Genomic DNA, 22,514 nt, shown 5'->3' with positions numbered 1-22,514 from the left:
ATTAATTCTTTAATCATGATCCATAAACTGAAAATTAAACACATATTTTTGGGAGAGGACCAGAAATGAAAAAATATCATGAAATTAAAAGCCTTTGAAAAAGCAAAAGAAACCAGTAAAACAGAATCTTGGTTATTTAAATAATGTATCATTTGCAACTGTTCTCATTAACACAATTATTTTTATACTAAGTACTAAGACTTATATAAAGAAACCAAAGAGTCTATTGACATTTTATCAGCTCCTTTAGGACTTACCTTTGTTGAAATATTCACAATCATAAGCTATAAAATAAAAAGAAATGCAGTTACAAGCATTCTGCAGATAAACAGGTTTTCTTTTACCCTTTACAATTAAAGGGTAAGCCAAATGCTTGGCCAAGTTTGATCATACACAAACATTTATTAAACAATTATTGCCAAATATTTACTTTACTGCTTTAAATAAAGTACAAATAATTTAAACTACACTGATTTAAATAAAATGTTTTCGAGCAGGAAATACTAAGCTTACATACCCACCGCTGTCTTTTTGTGACCTCTAGTGGTTAAGACTAAGCTTTGCTGTTTTTCCATACTCGCATTAAAGCACAAGTACCATTTCTATCAAAAATTAGTAGTAACCCTCCCACTCTATGGCAAATTTCCTGGTGACTTTGAGCAAGCTGCCTACTCTTTCTGTGCAACTGCGAAGCCAGAAAAATGCTTGTTTTCTTCCATTCTTTCTCTCTTGCACTTTTTTATCATGTCTTTGGGGAAATGACTGTCTCCTGTTAAGGCATTTGCACTAGGTACCATAGAAAAAGGCTTCAGGTTTTTTTACAACTTCTAAGCACTGTTGAATAGGGATACAAAGGTAGTGACAAAGTCTTGCTTAAAAACCTACTTGTTTTTCTGCAGAAGATCTTTATATTTCACACTTGCTCTGGGGCAGCAGTCAGGCAGCTATGTTTCCTAGACCCTGTTAAGAACTGAAGTCCTCCCGCAGATGGAAATTACTTGAGCTGTTCACTTTGCAACTTTAGTTTGAGGGATGCATGCCATATCCTAAGATAGACTTCCCACGACTTTTCCTTTCACATCATGGGACAAGGCATTAAAAACAGGAGAGTACCACCCACAAACATGGAAAGCAGCAAATAATCCAGCTGGATCAAAATGGACACAGAGAGCAGTCAAAGTCACCCACTCATCTTCCTACCAGTGTGGCTTCGTGATTCAATTCATGGCCCCAGGCAACTTAATGTGATTGATTTTTCAGGTCTGGTTCTCATGAATGCCGGCAGCGGCAGCCACTGGCAATGCTAGTCATGTAAACTTACGACACACTCTAGGAGACCTCCAGTCTACAGCAACTCCATGCTGGCAGCACTGATGGGCATATGCCGATACACTTGTACAGAAACACTCACAGTCACCTCCTTGGTTACAGCCACATGTATCTGTCAAGCAGTTTGAGTAAAACCAGGTGACGTCAATCTGGAAATACAAATACCACTTATCAAAAATATTCATATAGACACTGGCAACAATCACCTCAATACAAAGCTATGATTCTTTCAAAGTTTAATATATAAGACTTTGAAGTATTAAAGATTTTAATTTAAATGTCTCCTGAAACACAAGAAAAACAGTTTATTAGAACACATCATAAAATCTTGTACAGTACTCAGTAACACAATTAAATCAATGACCCATTAAGAACATGCACACTAAGATGTTGAAGTGAGCTTGTGTTTTCTGTGGGTTTGTAATACTTAAACCGTAATAAACTGCAAAGAAGCTTATTTCATGAGAGAAACCCTCTCTAAACTGGTCACAAATCAATAAATCTCAGAAGTGTTAAGAAAGTTAGAGATACAGAAAATGTAAGACAAAGTAGATGGAAAACTTCTCATGAGAGTGGTTCATTCTCTTCATATTATTAGACAATTTCACAAGCAAATTTATGATTTTTCACTTACATTATTTTTAAGTCTTAAGTGACAAAATTCCAAAGAGAACTTTCAATGCTAATTTGCTTATTGAATTTTTACATATTCTATTTGGATTTAGACTTGAGTAACACACACTTAAGAACTCCATTGCTACCTATATTATACAGTGGACTAAACCCACGTCAAATTAATACAACTTTAACATCAGCTTTCCCCTTTCTTCCAAAATAATATACAAAGCAACCCTCCAAGATTCCTGGTTATCTTTCATACGAAATCTCCTTTCTTGCTAGGAACCCTTCTGACACTTACACTCTTTAAGCCATGCATGCAGTCTCACTACCTGAACATCTTGGGATGTGTTATTTTCCATATAAAACCTAGCTCTGGAAATCATTCCCCCCTCATTCTCCAACTGAACCTGAGACTGTTGACTGTCAAAACATGTTGTATGGCTCATTTATTTCCTTAGGTGGTTGCCTGAGTGAGGAGATATATGCTTTTTTTTTTTCTAGGAATGAGTTCTTCCCACCTGATACTGCCTAGAAGAAACTGACAATTTATTTAAAACATGCCTGAAAAACGTGCATGCTATGTAATATCTTTGAGCAAAATAAAGTAAGTGGCTATGCTTATGTAAATAATGCTTGGGATAAAACAAAAGATAACACAAATTGGGTATAATTTTGTCTGCATTAATTACAGAAGGGACTAATAGGACTACCCTTATTGTAGAATGCTAAATTGGTGCCAACATTGCTTACTGCCTAGGTCAGCTAAGTGCACACAGTCCTTATAGCAGATCTAGTTAAACATTCACATTTTAGAATCAGAACAGGTATGGGTTAGACTTTCGTCGCATTCCCTTTTGCTATAGTAGTCAAAATTATTACGTTAGGGATGACAAAATGAAGATTTCAAGTGATGCACACTGAAGAGTAGTTTCTTTCTAGTGATATGTTCACTTTCATATCTTTCTATACGTGACCACAACTTACCACTGGATGGCAAGCTTCAAATGCTTCACTTAACAGTATTCCACATTCCTTCTTGGCAAACGGCTCTCTAAGAGGATTCAGACTGCACGGATTTCGAATGTCAGAGCTGTCAACACACTTAACCAGAAAGCAAAATCAAGGTGAGAAACTTGTTTCATAACCACTTTGTGTTTGAACTTGCAAAGCATGGATTTTTTTTTTTTTTTTAAAGAAGAGATGTAAAACACAAAACAAATGCATCATTTATGAAACTAAATCCAGACTAAGATGTGGAATTAAAAAGGGGATGATAATCTGCAGAAAAGTACATAATCTGAAGAAATGTTTCATTTGTCTGACAGCAGCAGAAAAACATATACGTACATTTAAGTCTAAACAGAGCTGCCATGCAGTCCCAATCTGCAGTCCTTACACCGGAATAGCGTAGCTTACATAAATAACCAAGTTCACTTGGATGACACACATTAGAAGTGTCAGAAATCAGATCTTTTTACTCTAACTACTAGGAAGGAACATATCTATGAACACCACCAGAAACATGACATTAACAAAGTTCAATTTTTAACTTTACAGCATATGAAAAGAGTATTTTTTGTTTCCATTGCTATGGTTTCACAGTTAAATATTTTCCAGCTATGAAAGATCAGGTAAGCTGACAACACAGGCTAAAGTCAACCCACGATTCTTCCATTACATAAAAAAAATTACTACTTTACTGTTCAATGTCTTCAAAAACACTTGTAGATTCAGAGTTTTCTAAAGCATCTTCCTCTATACCATAGTGCTGTGTAGAAGAAACAGTGATTATTTTCTTCTCCTCAATGGATTATGGTATCTGCAAGAACGCTTGATATTGCCATTTACATTGCTGCCCTATTGATACTTTCAGGAATGATTTTCTGATTTCATTCTAGAGAATTATATGATGTAACAGCAGAAAATCTACTAGAAAACACATTCTTTTCACTATGTACCTCTACAGCTGTCCAGCTGTTTCCAAACTCTTGCGAGTTTGTTAACTCAAAATTATCTGGAGTCCTCAATTCGTTTACTGTTTTCAAATCAAAATTTCCACATAATCCAGTCAATTTACCCTAAGGAAAAAAGAGAAAGAGAGAGCACAAGCTATTTCCACATGATGTAAATCTGTCAAAATTTCATCCTTTTCAGCTACATTTCGGCCAAAACAGTTCAGCTTTTTGTGATAATGAAGCTATAGAAAATACTTTGACAACATCAATATTATTCCCTTTTGACTAAGTAATCCCAAGCCTTTGAGAAATAAACTGATCTTTTGTTCAGAGAAGTGACCTGTTTGCTAGCTATGTGCTTTTTTTATGCTTCAGCAAAATAACACCTGCTCCAGTCATATAAGGAATGAGCACTGAAGGAGAATGTTGCCTCAAAGATATTAGTTTCTGTTGTTAAAGAAGTAAAATAAGGTAAATGAGAATGAATATTTTAATTGACAAGTTAGTTGAATGCTTCTCTCCTTGACTCCGCCCGAGTTACTACGTAATTTCTGACATGTTGTCTATTCTCTGAATAATGCCAACACATCTTACTTAATAAGACTTACATAAATACCTCAAAGAAATGACAATAAGAGTGTTGACTTTCACTTACCTGCCACTGGTGACCCATCTGTACATGAACTGTTGTTCTCTGATCCCAAAGAATGGTGATGTGCTCATCAGGAAAATGAACAATGGTGAAAAATCCAGCTTTCCATAACTGTATTTTTTGTAGTTCATCCATATAACTAGATAAGCTCTGTTCAAAGTAAAACAAGGCAGCTTATAATGTAATGTCTTCACAAAATGTTCACTTGACAGAAAATGAAACACCTAAATAAAATGAACGACACAGTTCAGACAGAAGTCCAAAAACTGACAGAAGGCCACATAGGGATAAATGCTTAAACAAAAGTCTAGATTTGGATTGTGAACCATGTTGTATTTTTATGATCTTCCTATTTTAAAAGTTGATTTTATATCGAACTTACAGGATCGATAACAGCAACTGGAGTGAAGATTAAAATGTTAATGGTTCCTCTGGGAGGTAAAAAATTAGTCTTAGGGTTCCTGGTTATGATTTTCACTGAGTTATACATCACTGCATTCAGAAGGTCTTAGCCACACGCTTTTTTTGATTATGGATAGGTGTAGACATGAATGGAGCATCTTCTTGAGATAAGGAATTGTCTAAATATGTCCAGATTGCCACCTTATTTACATAAAGCATTCTTCTCTCCATCCAGTAACAATCAGATTCCAAATTATTTGTAGCATGGACTAAGATGTCTGGTTTAATTATACAATATCTGATACAAAGAGACACAACTTCCTCTGTATAGTCAGTCTATAAACTGTAAATATACTAAATGCTTATACTAAAATTACTAAAAATATTAAATATTTAGGGCAGTAGAGTTTGCAGTTTGGCCAGAACAAACATTAAATTCAGGCTGTGGAGGATATAACAGGGACTGTAATTTATTTTTTACAACTGTATAGGAATATTCCTCCTATACATTCCAGACCAGTCAAAACTCCTAGTTCTAGTGGAATTAATAGCAAAACTCCCACTGACTTGACAATATCTATATTTCTCCTAAGACACTAAAAGAAATTAAGTCTAAACAAAAGAATCACAATCATCTCTTCTAATATTTCTGTGAAATAGACAGGATTTTGTTTAAGGTTTCTATTGAACAATCCAGATGTGATCAGCATCCATGGTAAAAATATTTATGCCTCTGCTACTTAAGTGGCACAATAATTTTTTGCTTACAAAAGGAAAAAACTCCCCGAGAAGTACATATGCTACCTTTTGATTAGTGTTAAAGACTGAAACTTACTGGATTTCCAGTTTCATCATCAAATATTAAAAAAGACTTTCCAATATTAATGAAAATGTTTTTTCTGCAAATGATTCCAGTATTAAAGCAGTTAATATTCTCTATAATAACAGAGAAACTGGTTGAAGAAGTACCCTGAAGAAAAAAAAAAGAAATGGACAATTTAAAATATACTAATTTAAATACATATATTGTTACATAGTTCAATAGCAGAAAACTATGTTATGTATGATTCAAAATCCAAGCAACATCAAATCTTAAAAAACAGTACATAGGACTCAATAAAACATACAGATTGGAAATAAGTAGAAGAGTAATTTTTAACAGGTACTTTTAAAATCCAGTTTTAGAGAAGCTTTACAAAAAAGTCTCACCTTAACTAGGTAAACCTTACAAGTTCCAACAAAGTCAAATGTTAGTCCATCAAACGTTCTGTAATGCCGATCCCCATACGCAGTACACATTGATGGGCAAGGATGGAAGGTGCATTGAAATGATCCATGCTGGCAAATGCTGAAAAATGTATGACCAATAATGGTAATATCAACTGTAACCACAGACAAATGATTACAGCTATTGCACTGAGAAGCAAAAAACCAAGAGTTATGCAAGTATGATGACCATGGACAGAAGCATTTTGAAATGTTAACTAGAAGCAGCATATATAAATTTATATTCTGGGGAAAAAAAAAAAAAACCATATTGAACTCATACAGTCTGTGTTTCTCTCTGTTATAATGTATAGGTTCCAGAATATATAGACACTGAAAGGGCATTTCTTTTGTTGAAACAAGAAAACAAAAAATGCCATCTGAAAGTAATACAATTTATTCTCTAGTTACTCAGATCAGTAATGCTCCACAAAGGTTTCTTTTTCAGCTTCTCACACGTTTGTTTCTATACAAGCTGAATCTTAGCATCAACAACCAATGTGTCCTACTACTACAGTCTTTATTCACTCTCCGCTTGAATGAGAATTTCACAGAAGTGCAAAAGGAAAAATTTCAGCAGCACTATTTTGGTGCTTAAGTTCCTTAAAAGAACCATGGTTTGAGTTGTTGGATTTTTTTTTTTTTTTTTTTTCAGATGGGTATCATCATCCCCTAACCCTAGCCTAACAGTTTAAGGGCTTCTGGAATAGTTCAAGTTCTGTCTATGGCCACCTTAAGCATAAAAAAAGCTCTCACACATACACTAAGTGACTGTTCAGACCTTTCTGAATTACCCTTGCTTTGTAACTGCCTAACAGCGAGGTTCTGTAGCACTGGATACTATGTCTATGCATCACCCTGTTGCAATCTAAATAACATTTTCAGAAATTATGTAAGATTTACAAATAATGGCTAGAACTTCATTTCCTGTATCCACAAGTAATTTTTAAGATATTACTGTTTATGTGTCTAAATCACCTGGACACAAAAAACTTCCCTTGATAAAGACAGCAGAGCTGGTGCCCTGATATAGCTTTACTACAGGTATATTTTACCAATATAGGTTAAATTAAATACAGCATATGATGTAATTTTGGCACATATCTAAGTTTATTTTCAAACATATTGAATTTTAAATTTTCTGATTGAGTGCTTCACATATGACAACTAAAGTATTAATCTGATTCATGGAAATACTTGATGAATCACTGATGTTTGACACCTCATACTGAAGCACCAAGAGGTATGAAGCTTTTTGTCAGTATAACTTTTCCTTTTCTGTCCATATTGCTATCATATATGACAGGGTCAGAACATGGCTGTTTTCAAAAGAGCCGGAATTATCTAGAAAATCTAGGCAGCTCCAATTACTAGTAGCATCATGTTTCCTTCTGTTCCCTTACCATGCAACTTGCACCAACCTGGAGTAATTTTCCGTATTTTCCAGGACTCTGCTTATCCCATCATTGATTTGGCCCACTGCTTGTGTTTTGTATAACTACATATACAAATACACTAAGCACATGACTAAAATAAGTTAAAAGTATGAAATGTGAAGTGTTTGCTGTACCAAAGCACTAGGAGATAGATGGCAGTAGGACTTGCCCAGCAAACTCTAGTCACCTCAAAGCAATACCTAAGGCAGGAACCTCATGAAGCCAACAGAGAGAGGGGCAAATAGAAGAAATTATATTTGGACTGAAAGAATAAGTGCTGCTTCTCATGCTCTCTGTGAGACATTAGGTTTTAGTTTTACTCCCAGCCTACTCAAATCCTCCTCCACATGCTGATCTGTTAAAGGCTTGTGAAGAAACATTTCTTAACATGTAAAGAGTAGGGAGCTCCTTAGCATACTTTCTTTTTCAGGAGTCTTAACACATCTACAGTCAGAAGGAAGGCTTTAAGAGGTACACAATGTCTTCAAAGTCCTTCGCACCAGTCTTGTTTCATTCTAAGTAAACTAACATTTAGTTACCAGAATCTAGAGAGTCCTAGTTGGAAAAGCAGACTACTAGCATCTTCCAAACTTCGACCAGCTTTTTAAAAAAGTATTTCCAATAAGTAATTGTTTAAGAACACAGAAGGCCCAATTCAGCAGCTCACAGAGACTAACCAGCATTTGCTCAACGGTCTCAACATATGACAGCAAACCAGCATAGCTAACTGCACCACCCACCTTACCTTGCCAGTTAGTGTAATAACCTTTTGTGTTTAATCTCACCAGCACATAACAAATTCAGTCAGCTGCACTGAAAACCAAACTTGGGAAACCTAGAACTGCAGTTCAGCCAGACCCCAGGCCTTGGGTTGAAAGTTCGTGGCACTCCACTGGTAGTTTTGGCCATTTAAGAAATTATTTTATTTGCCATTTTACTGTTCAATAGACAAATCAAATTAATAGTTATGTTGCTAATACTAGATCAGATATGAATAAGATTATAAGATGATATTAAACATCAATGATGATATTTAATATAATCTTATCAAGATAAGGTGATATTTAGTATCAACACTACTTCTGTACACTAAAAAACACTGAAATCATTATAACTGCGGAGTGCCTAAGTGGGTTTATTTGCATGGGAGTATTCTCATACTTTGCACAAGCAAAAATGCACATTTCCCTTGATGTATCAAATAACACCCCTGCATACACACACAGCAGTCTCAAAGACTTTATACACTTTGTATCAAGCAGAGCTTGTTGCAGACTTCCCATCTTTCAGTGGGCAACTGATTGCCAAAAAAGACATTATCACTAACCTGTCTTTGCTTCTGGATGTGGAAGACTAGAAAAGCCATGACAACCTTAAGGGTTTGTACATGAATTAATGGGCCTGGCCTCAGTAAAAAAAGAGAAGGCTAAATATCCAGTCTTTCTGCCTGCACTGCTGCTGCCTTTGGTGAAGTCTCATACAGATCAAATGGGATATAATAGTTCTTTCTGATGCAAGCAATCCCACGCCAGGTCCAATTGGAGAGGCCTTTGGAAATAAGGGGGTGAATAACCCGGGTCGCTTTACCTGCCTGCCCAGTGGAGATGGCTTGTAAGTCGCTTCACCAGTCGACCAAAGGGCTACAAATATCTTCTAGAGCAGATACTGAGGACCTGACGAGAGGCAGAGGTAGGCAGTCAGCACAAGGCTGGAGGGGGCAACGACATCCAGACAAGGCAGTGATTAGTGCTGACTGGACAAGCCTTCACTGTTCTAGGTTATACTGAGCTGTGCAGGCCAGGAGCAGTAGTTTACCAGGTGACACCAGTTAAATGTTCCTGGTAAGCTAAAAGACAGGAACAAAAGGAAGGAATTGCTCTGCTGAGAAGCTGGAGGCTACACCACTACCATAGTATCTTGCTGTTTGGCAGTACAGCTGATTTTCTGAGGCTCTGGTATGACAGAGAGTGCTGCTAAATGCCAACTTGCAACATTCAATAGTGGTCAGAAGAGAAAACAGGCAGGGACCACCATGAAACAAGTTTGTTTCAGGATCATGTAGGTGTGGTATATTTTCACATCTAAGCTCTTATGAAGCTTATTGAAATGGTAGTGAACCATGTTCTACTGAGAGTGCTCAAGGAAACTTTGTGGAGTAACATAGCTACAGGGTATGTGCTGCATTTACAACACTGAATAGTAAAAGGAGTAGGTTTCTGCATGCATTTGAGTGATCCTATCAACCCTTGTCTATTGGAACACTTCCTTTAAAAGCCAACTGGTCCATCAGTTATCCACACACGCAAAATTGGCAACTAATTTATCTGTTACTATGCTCAGTACATGATGTTGCTCAATACTCTCCTTAAGTTATCACTGTAGCGGGAGTATACTTATGGCCACAGGGTTACGTTTTGGGTCCTTAGACTGTTCAGATTCAATGCTAAATGTGAAAATGAGTAAGTAAAAAGATTTAACAAATGTCATTCAGGTGTAATATTTTTTAAGGATTGTACCAGCACTTTCAGAACACTGGTCAAGGAATATTAAATTAGGTTACCTTGATAATAATAAAAAAAAATTTCTAAGTCAAGCTTTTTTAAAAAGGAATCCCAAATAGCTATTATTTTGTATGTAAAAGTTCCTTGAAACAACAAACCTTAAAAAAAAGTCACTTCAATAGCTCTTCAAACAAATGTAAACAGCTAGGGTAAACTACCAGACTCTGGTGTGAAATTTCTGATTAAGAAACATGAAGGAATAATCCGTCTATACATAAACAACTAAAATGAAATAAACACCTACACAGATCTCTGCTTACCATGTATGACAGGAAGAAATCACTTTGTCACCTGGAAAGTATTCCTTTCCTTTCCATGAACATGGACATTCATCTGCGTCCAAGCACACATCCCCATGTTTAACAAGACTATCAAAAAAAGAACAAAAAATATACATTCAGTAGAAGTACACCTGGTATCTAGATACAAAAATATTTCCCTAAACTTTTACATTTTTAGCATTATTATTATTGAAAAACATATAATATTTAAAGTCTTCTGAAACTGAAAAGGCACAATTTTATTAATAATTATATATGAGTAATTTTGTGATGTCTTTTCACAGGTAACTGAATATTGTATCTTTAGTAAGTGCTAGCACTTTAGGCACTAGCCCTCAACCACTAATCCTGTGAAAACTTATTCATTAACACAAATTTTAAGGTCTGGAAAACTAAGATTTTCCAGACCTCCTCTAAATCTCACCAAATTTCTTTTAACTCAGCCAATTAACTTATATTTAACTAAAGCCAAGAGATCTTCCATGAGATATAGGAGCCATCACATCCTTTTGCTCTAATGGTATGTGCTCTTACTATCAAGTATCAGTGGCTTATTTATTCTAAGAATTTTTAAATGAGGATTTTTATCTTGCTCATTTCTTCACCCGATTTAAAGAGCTTCCATTTTGCTGCATAGTTTTCCTACAGATGTAGTTACACCTCTTGCTCTGTGAATAATTTAGTGAGTATCAGAAGAGCTATCCTAGTTGCACAAAATTAATTATGCATTTCCATATGATTGGCACCTTCATACAAGCAATCACAAATATACTTAACTTTATTGGCAGAAATATCCTCACAGCCTTCAAAGGAGGTTCTCATGATAACACAAATAACCATATGCATAGCTATTTACAGTTCAAGAATAATACTATAAATTTGTGCTTATAATCACAACTCCTAGAGTAGCAGATAAAACTGAAGATTCAAAAAGATGACAGTCCTTTTCTTGTGGTAGCTTTTCTCAGATGAGGTGCTTGACAAGGAAGGGATAAAAAGAACATATAGCTGGTGTACACCTAATGTTCAGTTTTCTCTTCTAAGTAGGGATATTTTAAAAGATTATTAGTTATATATAAATACTTTTTAAAACCTCACATAAAGAAGAAAATTGCCTTTACAAAGAAAGGTCTGTTAATAACTATTTTTTTTTAATGACATATACTCAGTTTTACAAATTTTAATCCATTCTTCATTGTAGGTTCATTTGTTGGTTACTTCAGAGAATCAACTAAGATCAGGAAGCAAAGAGCAGAAACTACCTGCCCAACTTCAGTCTACACTTTATAAAGATACATTTGTCCTCTCTTTAATCCCCAAAGTGCTATTAGAACCTGCTGTAATTAAAATTAATCCATCAGAAAAAACCAAAATTGATAAAAATAGGATTAGCACAGGTATCAGACATCACTGGTTGAATTCAGGGTGTGCAGCTTACCTGGACTGAACTAATATTAATTCATGCACTTTAACAATTCCACTGCTCCATGATGAGGCAAGGCTGTTCATGTTACTCAGTGTTCTAAGTTCTGTAACTTCCAGTATTTTTATATATTTAAAAGATTGACCTCTTTGGTTATTGAGGGGCCCTCTATTCAGAGAGGGAAAATATTAACAGGGGGAAAATGGCTTTATAAAAGACATGGGATTCACTATATCCAGTAGAGCCTGAATGTTCTATATCATGATCAGATAAACCTGTAATATTGACACATTTTATCTCTCAGAACAATTAATATTTCAAAAGCCTTGTAAGGTAATCCTTTAGCAACAAATCCTGTGTTAAAATTTTCAGTCCTTTTTCATTTCTGTGTGCCTCCTAGAACAATGCACAGGGAACATTTGCAAATCCTTTCCAAGGATCCTTGGCATTGCACTATGGAGTGTGGTTCCTTCCTGTGGCCCCAAGGATTACATGAATCCTTCACCACTACTACTGGATCACAGAAGGACAGCAGGGAAGCTGCTCTAAAATGTTGCTGAACTAAGTGAAATAATTACGTAGGCAACGTGGTTGTGGCCTCTCCACTGCAGTGATATGATTAATAAATTCCAAAACACACACCCACACAAATCAGTACCACATAGTCACCAAAACTCCAGCTAACCATCAACTGTCATTTTGAAAAAATATATACATTTTATATACAGTACAGTTTTTTATACTGTACACGATATAAAGTTCAGAACAGCCAAGTCCAACTCATGCTGCAGTCAGCGGTAAAATCAAAGGGAGAAGTGAGAAAACACAAGTACGTATCTTCAGGAAAGTGACTGTTTTTGTTGACAGCAAGAGTAAGAGCAAGTTATAAGGAACAATGAACAGAAGCTGACTGTTTCAGAGATCATTATCAATCTGAGTGGAGACCATGAAAAATTAATGGAACAGGACAGGCACAAAGCAGCATATGTCCATTTGTGGTAAGCAAGTCACATAGTATGCTGAAATATAGGAAGAAACTACTGATTTTTCTCTCTTTCTGTCTTTTCTCTTGGTTTCTTCTGCAGTCTCACTAAAGACATGTCAAATCATGCATATTTGGTACAGTTCAAGAGGAAAAAAATCATTTGGATCATCACAACCCAGAAGTGGAAAGTGTATTTCAAAGATTGAACTTGAAAAATTACAAACTGTGCTGTAAATAGAATATTACTTTTCTGGAATGCATCATGGAAATACAGGAAATAGGCAGTTAAACAGTGACAGATGAAAAACAGAAAAAATGCAAATAAAAATCTTAAAAATCACTAAATATGTCAGCAAAGCAGAGTGGAACAACATCAGAATGTGTGTTCCAGAGAATTAGTGTTCTATCTCAATCACTTCTAAAACAGAGGCAAAGTATATGATCATAATTTTTACACTGTAAGAACTGTAACCGATAGAATGGGAATGATCTGTAAGTTTAAATATTTATAGCATAGTTACTTGCATCTGATTTATTCACTGCAGATTAAAAAGGAGGTCAAATGAATCACACTCAGACAACTGCTACTTTTCACTATGATTTACTTATTTTTGTATTTAATTTACATTTCATGCAAGTTCCTCTAGAATGTACTCTAAGCACAACAAAGAAGGAATGCTAGAAATAGTGAAGTACTTGAAAGAATATTTCACTCTCCAGGTATCAGAAAAATAGCCTGAAAATATTGCCCTCTTGAAATCTTAACCCCACTTTCTGCAAATACAGGTTCTTTCCCTCTCTGTGTTAAATATCTTTCATGGTATCACTGAAGAATAATCATCCCACTAAAAAGATTTTAAGATCCTTCCTGAAAAAATGTAGCTTCCCATACAGGTTTCTTAACTGTGACATATTCAGTTTTCTACACTACGTTTTTTTTAATTGTTTGCCTAAATCAGCTAAAACTAATCAAACATGTTAAACTGATTATGATAATGAATGAAGCTAAACTGATGCAAGATCAAGAACAGAAACAAAAGCATAAATAAAGGAATGAAACTGAAGATTTCAGGTAAAGAGCTAACGTTAAGATCTAAGAAATTCCATAGCTGTTTTACCCTTGTAAAGTGGAAACGTCACCTCAGTTTTATATTTCACCAGTAAGAACTGATTACCTAGAAGAGGGATTTTGAAGCTGCACAAATTCACAGTGCATACAAATCCTGCACTACTGGAACCGCCATGAACATAGCATAAGTTACTGTTTGAAGGTAATGGTATTTGTTCCATTTTTCTCTTCCAACAATTTGTTTTTGGCTTACAGTGTTGCTCTGACTTATGTGGTCAATCTACAGTACAAATCATTGGGGTGTGAATTCAGTAACTGACTTAAAACATTAGGGATATTCAGATCCAACAGCTTATATTCAAAAGCAACTTAATGTATTAGTTACTTTAATAATACAGTGCTCTAAAAAACTCACATAATTAATACATTGCAGAAGTCTCTTGTGTTTCCTAAAAGCACACCTAAAAACACACACACCTTCAGGACCATCTTAATTTTTCTTAAAGCAATCTCAAAAACATAAATATACATGCAGGATAGGACCACCAGTGCCAAATATTTAAAAAGACATCAGATTTGACTAGCTTTCAAGTAACTCTGTAAGGGAAAGAACTGAACAGCATTTACAGTGATTGTGAATTTAGTTTAAAATAAAGACACATGACTCTTGGATTACACATTATATTCTAAACCATGCAGTTCGTGATCATGGAAGCGAGATGCTGCCATGTTAAGTTTCCTATGAAAGGACTGGCAGAACCTGGAAACTTTTTCCCTTGCCTTTGTTTGGGAAGTGTCCTTCAAACACTGAATAAGCACTTTCCTATCAGTCAGAACCTGGCATTAAATGTTAAGTACATAGAAGCAAATAAATACTTTGTCATTTCTACTTCAACAGTACAGATTGATATTTCTGGTTCAAATCCTGGGTTTGCAACACCATTTCCTAGTTCTACCTTAAGCACTGTCCTACAAAACAAACAAGACCCTTTCCCCACAAAAAAACAGCAAAAAGTTTGTGTCAGTATCTCTACAGGCAGTGTACAGCCATAGGAGAACAGAATTAAGTTTGCCAAAGTTAAATATAAAAAGCATGGAACTTCTTAATTTTGTATTTGTCTCTAGAAAATTATAAAATTCTGCCTCCTGTAACTATACAAATGTATTGTCAGAGCTTTGACAGCACTGATACTTGACTCTAAGCCTTCCAATGTTAAAACACATTTTAATAGCTTAAATTCCAGAACTAACCTACATCAGGAAGCAGTAGAAAAGTTCAATCTCAGTGGTCTTGCATAGCAAAATATGTCATATAAACTTCTTATTCTCTGCTGAGTTGCCTGCCATATAATGCCGCTGAAAGTAGCCACTGGCTTTGAAGGGTATCAGCCAGCTCCAACAGGATGAATTTTTGCAATTCTGAAAATGTATGCCTCCAGTTAATTTCAAAATCTACCTTACCACTGCACTTTTTCACCGTGGTACCATACTGTGAGTCAGACTAATTACAGGTTCCATTTCATGTGAACAATTTGACATTCCATGTAAAACACAGAAGTCTGAGTAGCAATCTTTTACTATGACACAAAAACCTACACATCCAGGAGTGTGAGTCCACAGACCTCAACTGAACTACTTCAACCCAGTTCAACTGAACATGTGGCTTTTAGTTTTTGTTTTGAGGAGGCTCTTAAGGCATAAACGGTAATTTTAGAGTGACAATACTCAAAAACTGCAAACTATGTGCTTAACAGACTAAATCCCATCAAAACCAACATAACTTAAACACATAATTGCTATTTATATATTCAAAAAAATCTCTCAGCAATACAGTGATTGATTCCAAAACACGACAACAGCTCATCTGCACATTTTCAGCATAAATGCCTGAGACAAAAAATACCCTTTTGAGAGAGAGAACACTGAAAATAATGCCTAATGGTACAGGCTCCAAAGGAGGTAAATGCCTGAGCCATGCCCAGAACTCCTCTAGGAAGCCCTCAAAGGCACAGAGCAAACAAAGAACATTGTGGGTACAAGAGTCTCAGGCATACCTCTCCCATTGTACACAATTTGACTACAAGCCAACTATTTTATTCCATAAATACAACTGCCTAAGTGAGCCTTCTTTGAGCTCTCCCTGCTAGGCACCTGCATGGCAGTGATCTCCCCTTGAGCTGGGACGCCTCTCAAAATTGCTCCTCGAGGCAGAGAGATCTTTTACCAACAACAGATCGTTGGATGAGCCCAACCGGAGTTCTCCGTGGATGATAACTAGACTGCATGCCAGGCAACTCTCCCCTTGAGCAGGGATGCCTCTCAGTGTTAAGAAATACTAGTCTTATATCCTAAACAAGTAAGTTTGAAATAGAATTAATCACTTAGAGTTATAACATTGTGTGATTTAGTATGCTGTTTGCTTAGCTTTACTTATTTAGCATGAATACCTAAACTTGCCAAAGCCTTAGGCTGCAAGCTGTAAATTTCTACTTAGATTTACTGAATATGTACCTACTTAATGAAAACAGGGGCCTCCAGAGCCAGCATAAATCAGAAAATAAGGAGGCTTCAAGGTTACAACCAACAACAGCACCTGCAACTAGACAAGATAATGAACGGCCTGTTTGCAGACAGTGAAGGAATCCAGTAAGGCATCAGAAGGCATCGGAAGAGCTCAGCTCAGAGTCACCACTGGCACATGTGAGGAGAGTGCGTGAGGGGCAGGTGAACAGTCTGTAAGGGTGCAATGGCCCAGGGATTTTTTTGTTCCAGTCCTTCCATCCCTCTCCAGAGACATCCAGCCCAAGCTGATCCTGCTGCATCACACTATTAAATTATTTATTTTTATAAAACCCGATGTCTGAGAGTCTGCTTCAGGAAATCTAGGGCTTTAACTTCAGAGTGAACTAACATCAGATGTCCAGATGGGAAGTAAGTGAACTGGGAATAAGCACGATGAAACTTTGAAGTCTTAGCTAAGTGACATAAAGAATTGGGTGTACACACATAATCCTTTCATCAAAAACAATCTTTTAGACATAAACTGTTGACCAAATCTAGGACTAAGTCTGGATCCAGCTGCACCTAGGCTTCATCAGGAGTTTAGGGGGTCCATTTTGAACCTCGTGACTCAATGGGAGTGTCTTCCTTACCTTTTTGCACCTCCAATCTCTGCGCAAATCATTCTAAATCAATTTTAGCTTGGTTTTCCTCTGTGTGTTTCCTTCATGTAGTAAGTAATAGAGTGAACCTTGCCATTGAGCTCTGTTAAGTTGCTTTAAGTGATCATAAATCAGGATCCACAACAAATTGGCAAGATCATAAAACGCTCATTGCAACAGAGGTTAGATATCTGAAAAAAAAGTATCTAGGTAGACACAATTTTGCTGAAGTACAGGGACTGGATTGAATCATGTCAATATCCTTTCTATATTCCTGTTATTTTGTTTTTATTATTGTGAGGTATTAGACCTTTGGCTCCACCTGTCTCTTGGTTTACCACTTCTTATGCCTTCAGTGGCCCATATCACTGTGTGGTAAGCCTTCACAAGTTGGATGCTCACCCCTTGACACCTCAAATTCTCCAAGCAGAAATGTGGTATGTCCTCAGAAAAATTAATTTTCTTAGGACTCAAGTCACCACTGAAGATAGTCACCTATGTTTGTGCACCAAAAGATGCAAATCTGTCTGTACTCACCCAGGTGGGCAGACACAACCTGAAACACAAGGAAGGTGTGCTGAGAAAGTGAGGTTTAGCAACTGATTCTCACAAGTTCTCTCTCTGCTGAGTTCGGGGTCAACTTGTGGATTACTGCAGTTAATGTAAATCTGTCCAACTGGGCAGCCATGTGCTGAGGGAAAAAAATTGACAAACACATTAGTCTTCACAACTGAAATCTTGTATTCCATAAAGGTGTGCAAAACATTTAGAGTAAGAATATGTAACACAAAAGTGTAACATTCAGTAACACATCCAAATGACTGTCTCTCCTGAGCATAGTTGGCTTCATAGAACCCCTACAAGTCTCATACAAAATACTGAAATGAATATATTCATTCAGTAGGGGGCATGACTTTATAAACAGTTAGTCAGGAATCAGCCCTCCAAAACAGAAATGCAAAGTACTACCAACCGAGAAACAGAAAGAAAAATATTTCAAGAAAAGGTCCGAGGGATGGATGTGACTTTCCAGGCTGGAGCCACTGACTAACAAAACAACTCTATTGCACAATTGCTATTGTGTTGCGCTGAGCATACTGTGCATGTGCAACAGAAATGCCTGAAGTGGTGGCAGTGTTTTAAAGTGTTTTTCATTGGTTGCTGGGTTTTGTTTATTTACTTATTAGGGAGAGAGGTTCTGGGTAATTGTCAAATCACTGCAACCTTCAAGTGCATGGGGAACAGATTTCTGCTAAAGGCCAAAGAGTTGGCAATTCTAGAACTGAAACCTCAAATAAAAGTCTTTCTCACTGAAGTAAAAGGAGCATCATAAGAAAGTACAGACCATAATACTTAATGACATAAAATATATTGTAACAGAAAAAGCACTTGTTACATTTTTTCTTAAGCATGACAAAAGAAATATTATATTATATATTATAATTATAATCTATAAAATATATAACATTTCAGTTACTCAGGTTTGTGGGGGGAAAGAAAAAATACCTGAAAAGTTACTGACAGTGTTCAGTTCCTACAACCATGTTTCATGGGGTGAAGCTAACCCTTATTCAACTGAAGTTCTGCTGTCTGTCATGCAGCTAAGCTTGTTTACATTAGCACCAGCCTTGCTTTCAATCACACAAATATATAATTCCACAATTACAGAGCCCTCCTGCAAGTTATTAATTTGTACATATTGCACAGTCTTCTACTACAGATAAGGAGTTCCATGGAGATGGAAGATACATACATATTTGTTGGAATAGCAGTATCTTTTCCCTCTCTCTCTTCACTCACCTATTACGTTGTTATCACAATTCATTATTCCATCCCTGCAATGGCTGCAATAAAAATACATTAAGAAACAATGAGAGGCAGGAAGATCTGAAATTTCAATATTTTTTGTTTAATAATGAAGCATACAGTATGAATCAATACAAAAATAGGTATAAATGTTTATTGAGCAATGACTGATCACTGCTTATGAAAAAGCCTTTAATCAAGTATATAATAAGTAACTGCTTGAATTGAGCAGTGAGCTCAAGGACAAATATAAATTGCATTCAACAGGTGATATTTGTCCCAGGCCTTCCATCCAGTACAAACAGGATGTGAGCAGGACCGTCCGGACAATAATATATTGTGTGCATCTGTGTCATGACAGTAACTCGACCACGCTCGGACATCTGGCCAGCATCCCGGGCATGTGTGGACCTTACGGAGACAGCGCACACCTGCATTTGGCCCAGATTCAAGAGCTTACAAACACTAAGTTGTTTGTTATTGAGTATAAAGGCAGGAAAGCTCTGGGACTGGGTCAGAAGCCTCACCTACAGGTGGACACACCACATAAGACCTTCCCAGTTACCAAAAGACTCCTGGCACTAGCTGCAACAGGGCTTCCCCGCCAAAGTGTGCACCTGATTATGTTATTAAGGTGTTAATTGGTGATGTATCCTTTCCTTAATCACTATAATGCTTTGCAGTAATGAACTGATGCATCGCTAACTAGTATCGTTTCCTCTTATTATATTGCAGACTATTATCTTTTATTATATTGTATATAATAAACTATATTTATTTTTATATTTATTTTGGAGTCTGTTTTAATTTGGTATTCAGCCATTCAGCAAATCAATGTTTCCACTGAACATTAAAACTGTGGATAAAGTGTGCATTGCCTTAACACCTAAAGAATATTAATTACGCTTTAAATTTTTACTTTCTGCATAATGTTACTGTGAGTTAAGATGCCTGGGCTGACATAAAAATACATGCAGAAATACACCACTATAATGGTCCCAAAGACATCAGTGCAGTAAGAATAAACCGAGCCCTGTACCTCACAGAATCATCATTATCTAAAACCAAAATACAATGAGCAATAGCTGGAAACCAAAACCAAACCCTAAACATACATACATATATGTTATAGCAAGCTCTGGGTATGTACTCTTATATGAACATTCTTAACACTATTATAAATACTCCATTTTCCTTGCAATCAGCTTAGAACTCTGTTGGAAAGTAAGCTATTAGCTTATGTGAAAATCTTGATGATACCAGCAGTTCTTAAGTTATCCCACAGTTGAAGGTAAAACCCCAGTGTTGAATATAATACAATCTATCGTGATTGCAACAATTTATTGTTCTGACCTGGAATTACTTTTCCCCAAGCAAAACTGCGTAACAGCAGATTGATAACTTTGTCTTCTCTCAACCATTCCTAACATGGATCATAAACAAACTATCTTAAAACATCTCACAATATCATGAATTTCTATCTCATTTACAACAAAATGAATCTTTCTATTATTTTTGTCTTCTTGGCTCACAAGAGGAAACAGTGATGCCGTTGCTAATTTTTATCCTCATGCTGTCTCAAACTAATTTTGCTTCAGCAATATGAAAGGAACCTGGAACAGCAACCTCCTGTGACTATTATCAGAACCAACTGGAACTATAGCTCATAATCAGAACCTAAAAAAAACCAAAAAACAAACAACTTTATGCTCATCAAGATTCAAAAAAATTGTAAGTTTGTGTATCACAACACTTGTAGTATGTATACCCATTCACATATGTAAAATATTATACAGACAGGAATAGACATGTTCCCCCTAGACAACAGGTCAGCAAAGAAAGAAGCCAACTGCATAAAACTCAACCCTAACAAGATACTGTATGCAGGGAAGCACTGAACAACATAATACTGGCTGCCCCTGTCTAATTCCAGCCAAAATAGTCTAGTACTTTTATGAAATGGTAGCAGATCTGATAGCAACTCATTGTCAGGGAAATATGTAGCAGCACTGGCTTCATTTCAGGTTCTGGTTGAGCCCATGAACTCCAGCACTATTCTCCCTTTCTTTTGCAATGGCTAAGACATCCCCAGTACACCTACTGCTAGACAGCAGATTCAGAACCAAACTGTCTATGCACTACATCCACTCCTCTGTCATGTTAGGAGTTGTGTAGGTAACCCCAAGCACTGCAGGAAGTGTCCCAGCTCAAGGACATCACTATAACTCAGACAACAGGCAAAGCAATACCAAAGGGAACTGATACCCCCTTAACAGGGACAGATAAAAAACATTTTTTTTTTCCAGTTCATCCACACGTATAGTTCTACATGATTCCTAATATATTACTTTGCACAAGGTAATTCAGAGGAGCTGACAGTCTGTACCTCCATGTTTAAAAGCCTTTCCTCTCAACAGATCTGTATACAGCCTTGTTAGAATATGTCAAGCAAAAGTCATGACTGAATAGGAGATACAGATCTCTTATTTTATCTTAAAGACTAGCAGATATAAACCAGTAGATGTATTTTTAACTAACACATTCACATGAAACATAAGCTGTCAGATCCCAAATAACTCCACTGAAACCAAGAGAATGATGATTTTCACCTGTAGTCATTTCTAAAAAAAGCATTTGTGGATGATCACATGATCACTGCGCATTCAGCCAACTATCCACCAGAGTGCTTAGTATAATTAGCTAAACTAGACCCTTGAGGAGAAAGATGAAGGGAAATAAATCAAAGAATCTAGAAGGAGAAGCCCCTTCCCATGACTGCCAATGCTAGCACATGCCCTGCGAACAAAAATATCCAGGAAGGCAGGCAACAGTGCACCCAGCCTTCACACAGCCCCATATGCAGAATGGGTTGCCTGGTACTCTCCTGGGAATCTGCCCTAAGGTAAAGATAACCTAACTGGACAATTAAGACAGAGTATAACAATCAGTATTTATGGCCACTAGTCTGCTGGCAAGAGTGAGAATGAGTGTATGTTTTTACTCAGTGTCCCCATTGCAATAGGTGTCTGACAACATTAATCTCTCATTTGTTGTACAGACCATATAAAAGTATTACACTGACCTATCATAGACATGATTTGGTCTGTTCTGCTTTTAATTAAGTGCTGTGCTTTTAATTAACTGATACAGGCAGCGAGAGCTCAAACGTTACTTCAAGAAAAAGAATTCTAAAAGCTTGGTTTTTTTACAGAACTCTTTGTCCACATTATTTAACCTTTTCCAGACAAAACTGATTATTGAAAAGGATGCTTCTTTAATGTCATGACTATAATGCTGCAAATGGAAGAGCAAGAGGACAAGAACAAATGCTAAAAGTAAGGAACAGTAACGGCCATGCTTATTTACCTTCGGCTGCAGTTGACAGTTATTTGTGTTGTTTCTTACTTGATAAAGCCACACAGCTCTTTTACACTGACTCTATACTAGCAGAACGCAGATTCTTAATAATTCTTCATAAATGGATTTACCATCTGGTATAGGTAAGGAGAATAGCAATGAAGGTCTAGGTGAACAGACTTCAACAGACAGCCAGGAAGTGTCTGGGGT

At 36.5% G+C, this 22,514-nt stretch overlaps 1 protein-coding gene across 1 annotated transcript in view; it reads right to left on the bottom strand.

Moving 5' to 3' along the window:
- Nucleotides 1-22,514, bottom strand: part of OTOG (otogelin) — a 106,461-nt gene that overhangs the window by 47,246 nt on the left and 36,701 nt on the right. Inside the window, exons 22-31 of the mRNA XM_074841775.1 lie at nucleotides 18,942-18,985; nucleotides 17,679-17,832; nucleotides 10,483-10,590; nucleotides 6,169-6,307; nucleotides 5,795-5,929; nucleotides 4,561-4,707; nucleotides 3,909-4,028; nucleotides 2,935-3,051; nucleotides 1,322-1,478; nucleotides 258-284 (exon numbers count right to left, since the gene is read on the bottom strand). Coding sequence (XP_074697876.1) covers nucleotides 258-284; nucleotides 1,322-1,478; nucleotides 2,935-3,051; nucleotides 3,909-4,028; nucleotides 4,561-4,707; nucleotides 5,795-5,929; nucleotides 6,169-6,307; nucleotides 10,483-10,590; nucleotides 17,679-17,832; nucleotides 18,942-18,985 — 1,148 coding nt within the window. The remainder of the gene's footprint in view (nucleotides 1-257; nucleotides 285-1,321; nucleotides 1,479-2,934; nucleotides 3,052-3,908; nucleotides 4,029-4,560; nucleotides 4,708-5,794; nucleotides 5,930-6,168; nucleotides 6,308-10,482; nucleotides 10,591-17,678; nucleotides 17,833-18,941; nucleotides 18,986-22,514) is intronic.

This window comes from Strix aluco, chromosome 16 (genome assembly GCF_031877795.1).
Source record: "Strix aluco isolate bStrAlu1 chromosome 16, bStrAlu1.hap1, whole genome shotgun sequence".
Taxonomy (NCBI): Eukaryota; Metazoa; Chordata; class Aves; order Strigiformes; family Strigidae; genus Strix; species Strix aluco.
This window is presented reverse-complemented; position numbering and strand designations above follow the sequence as displayed.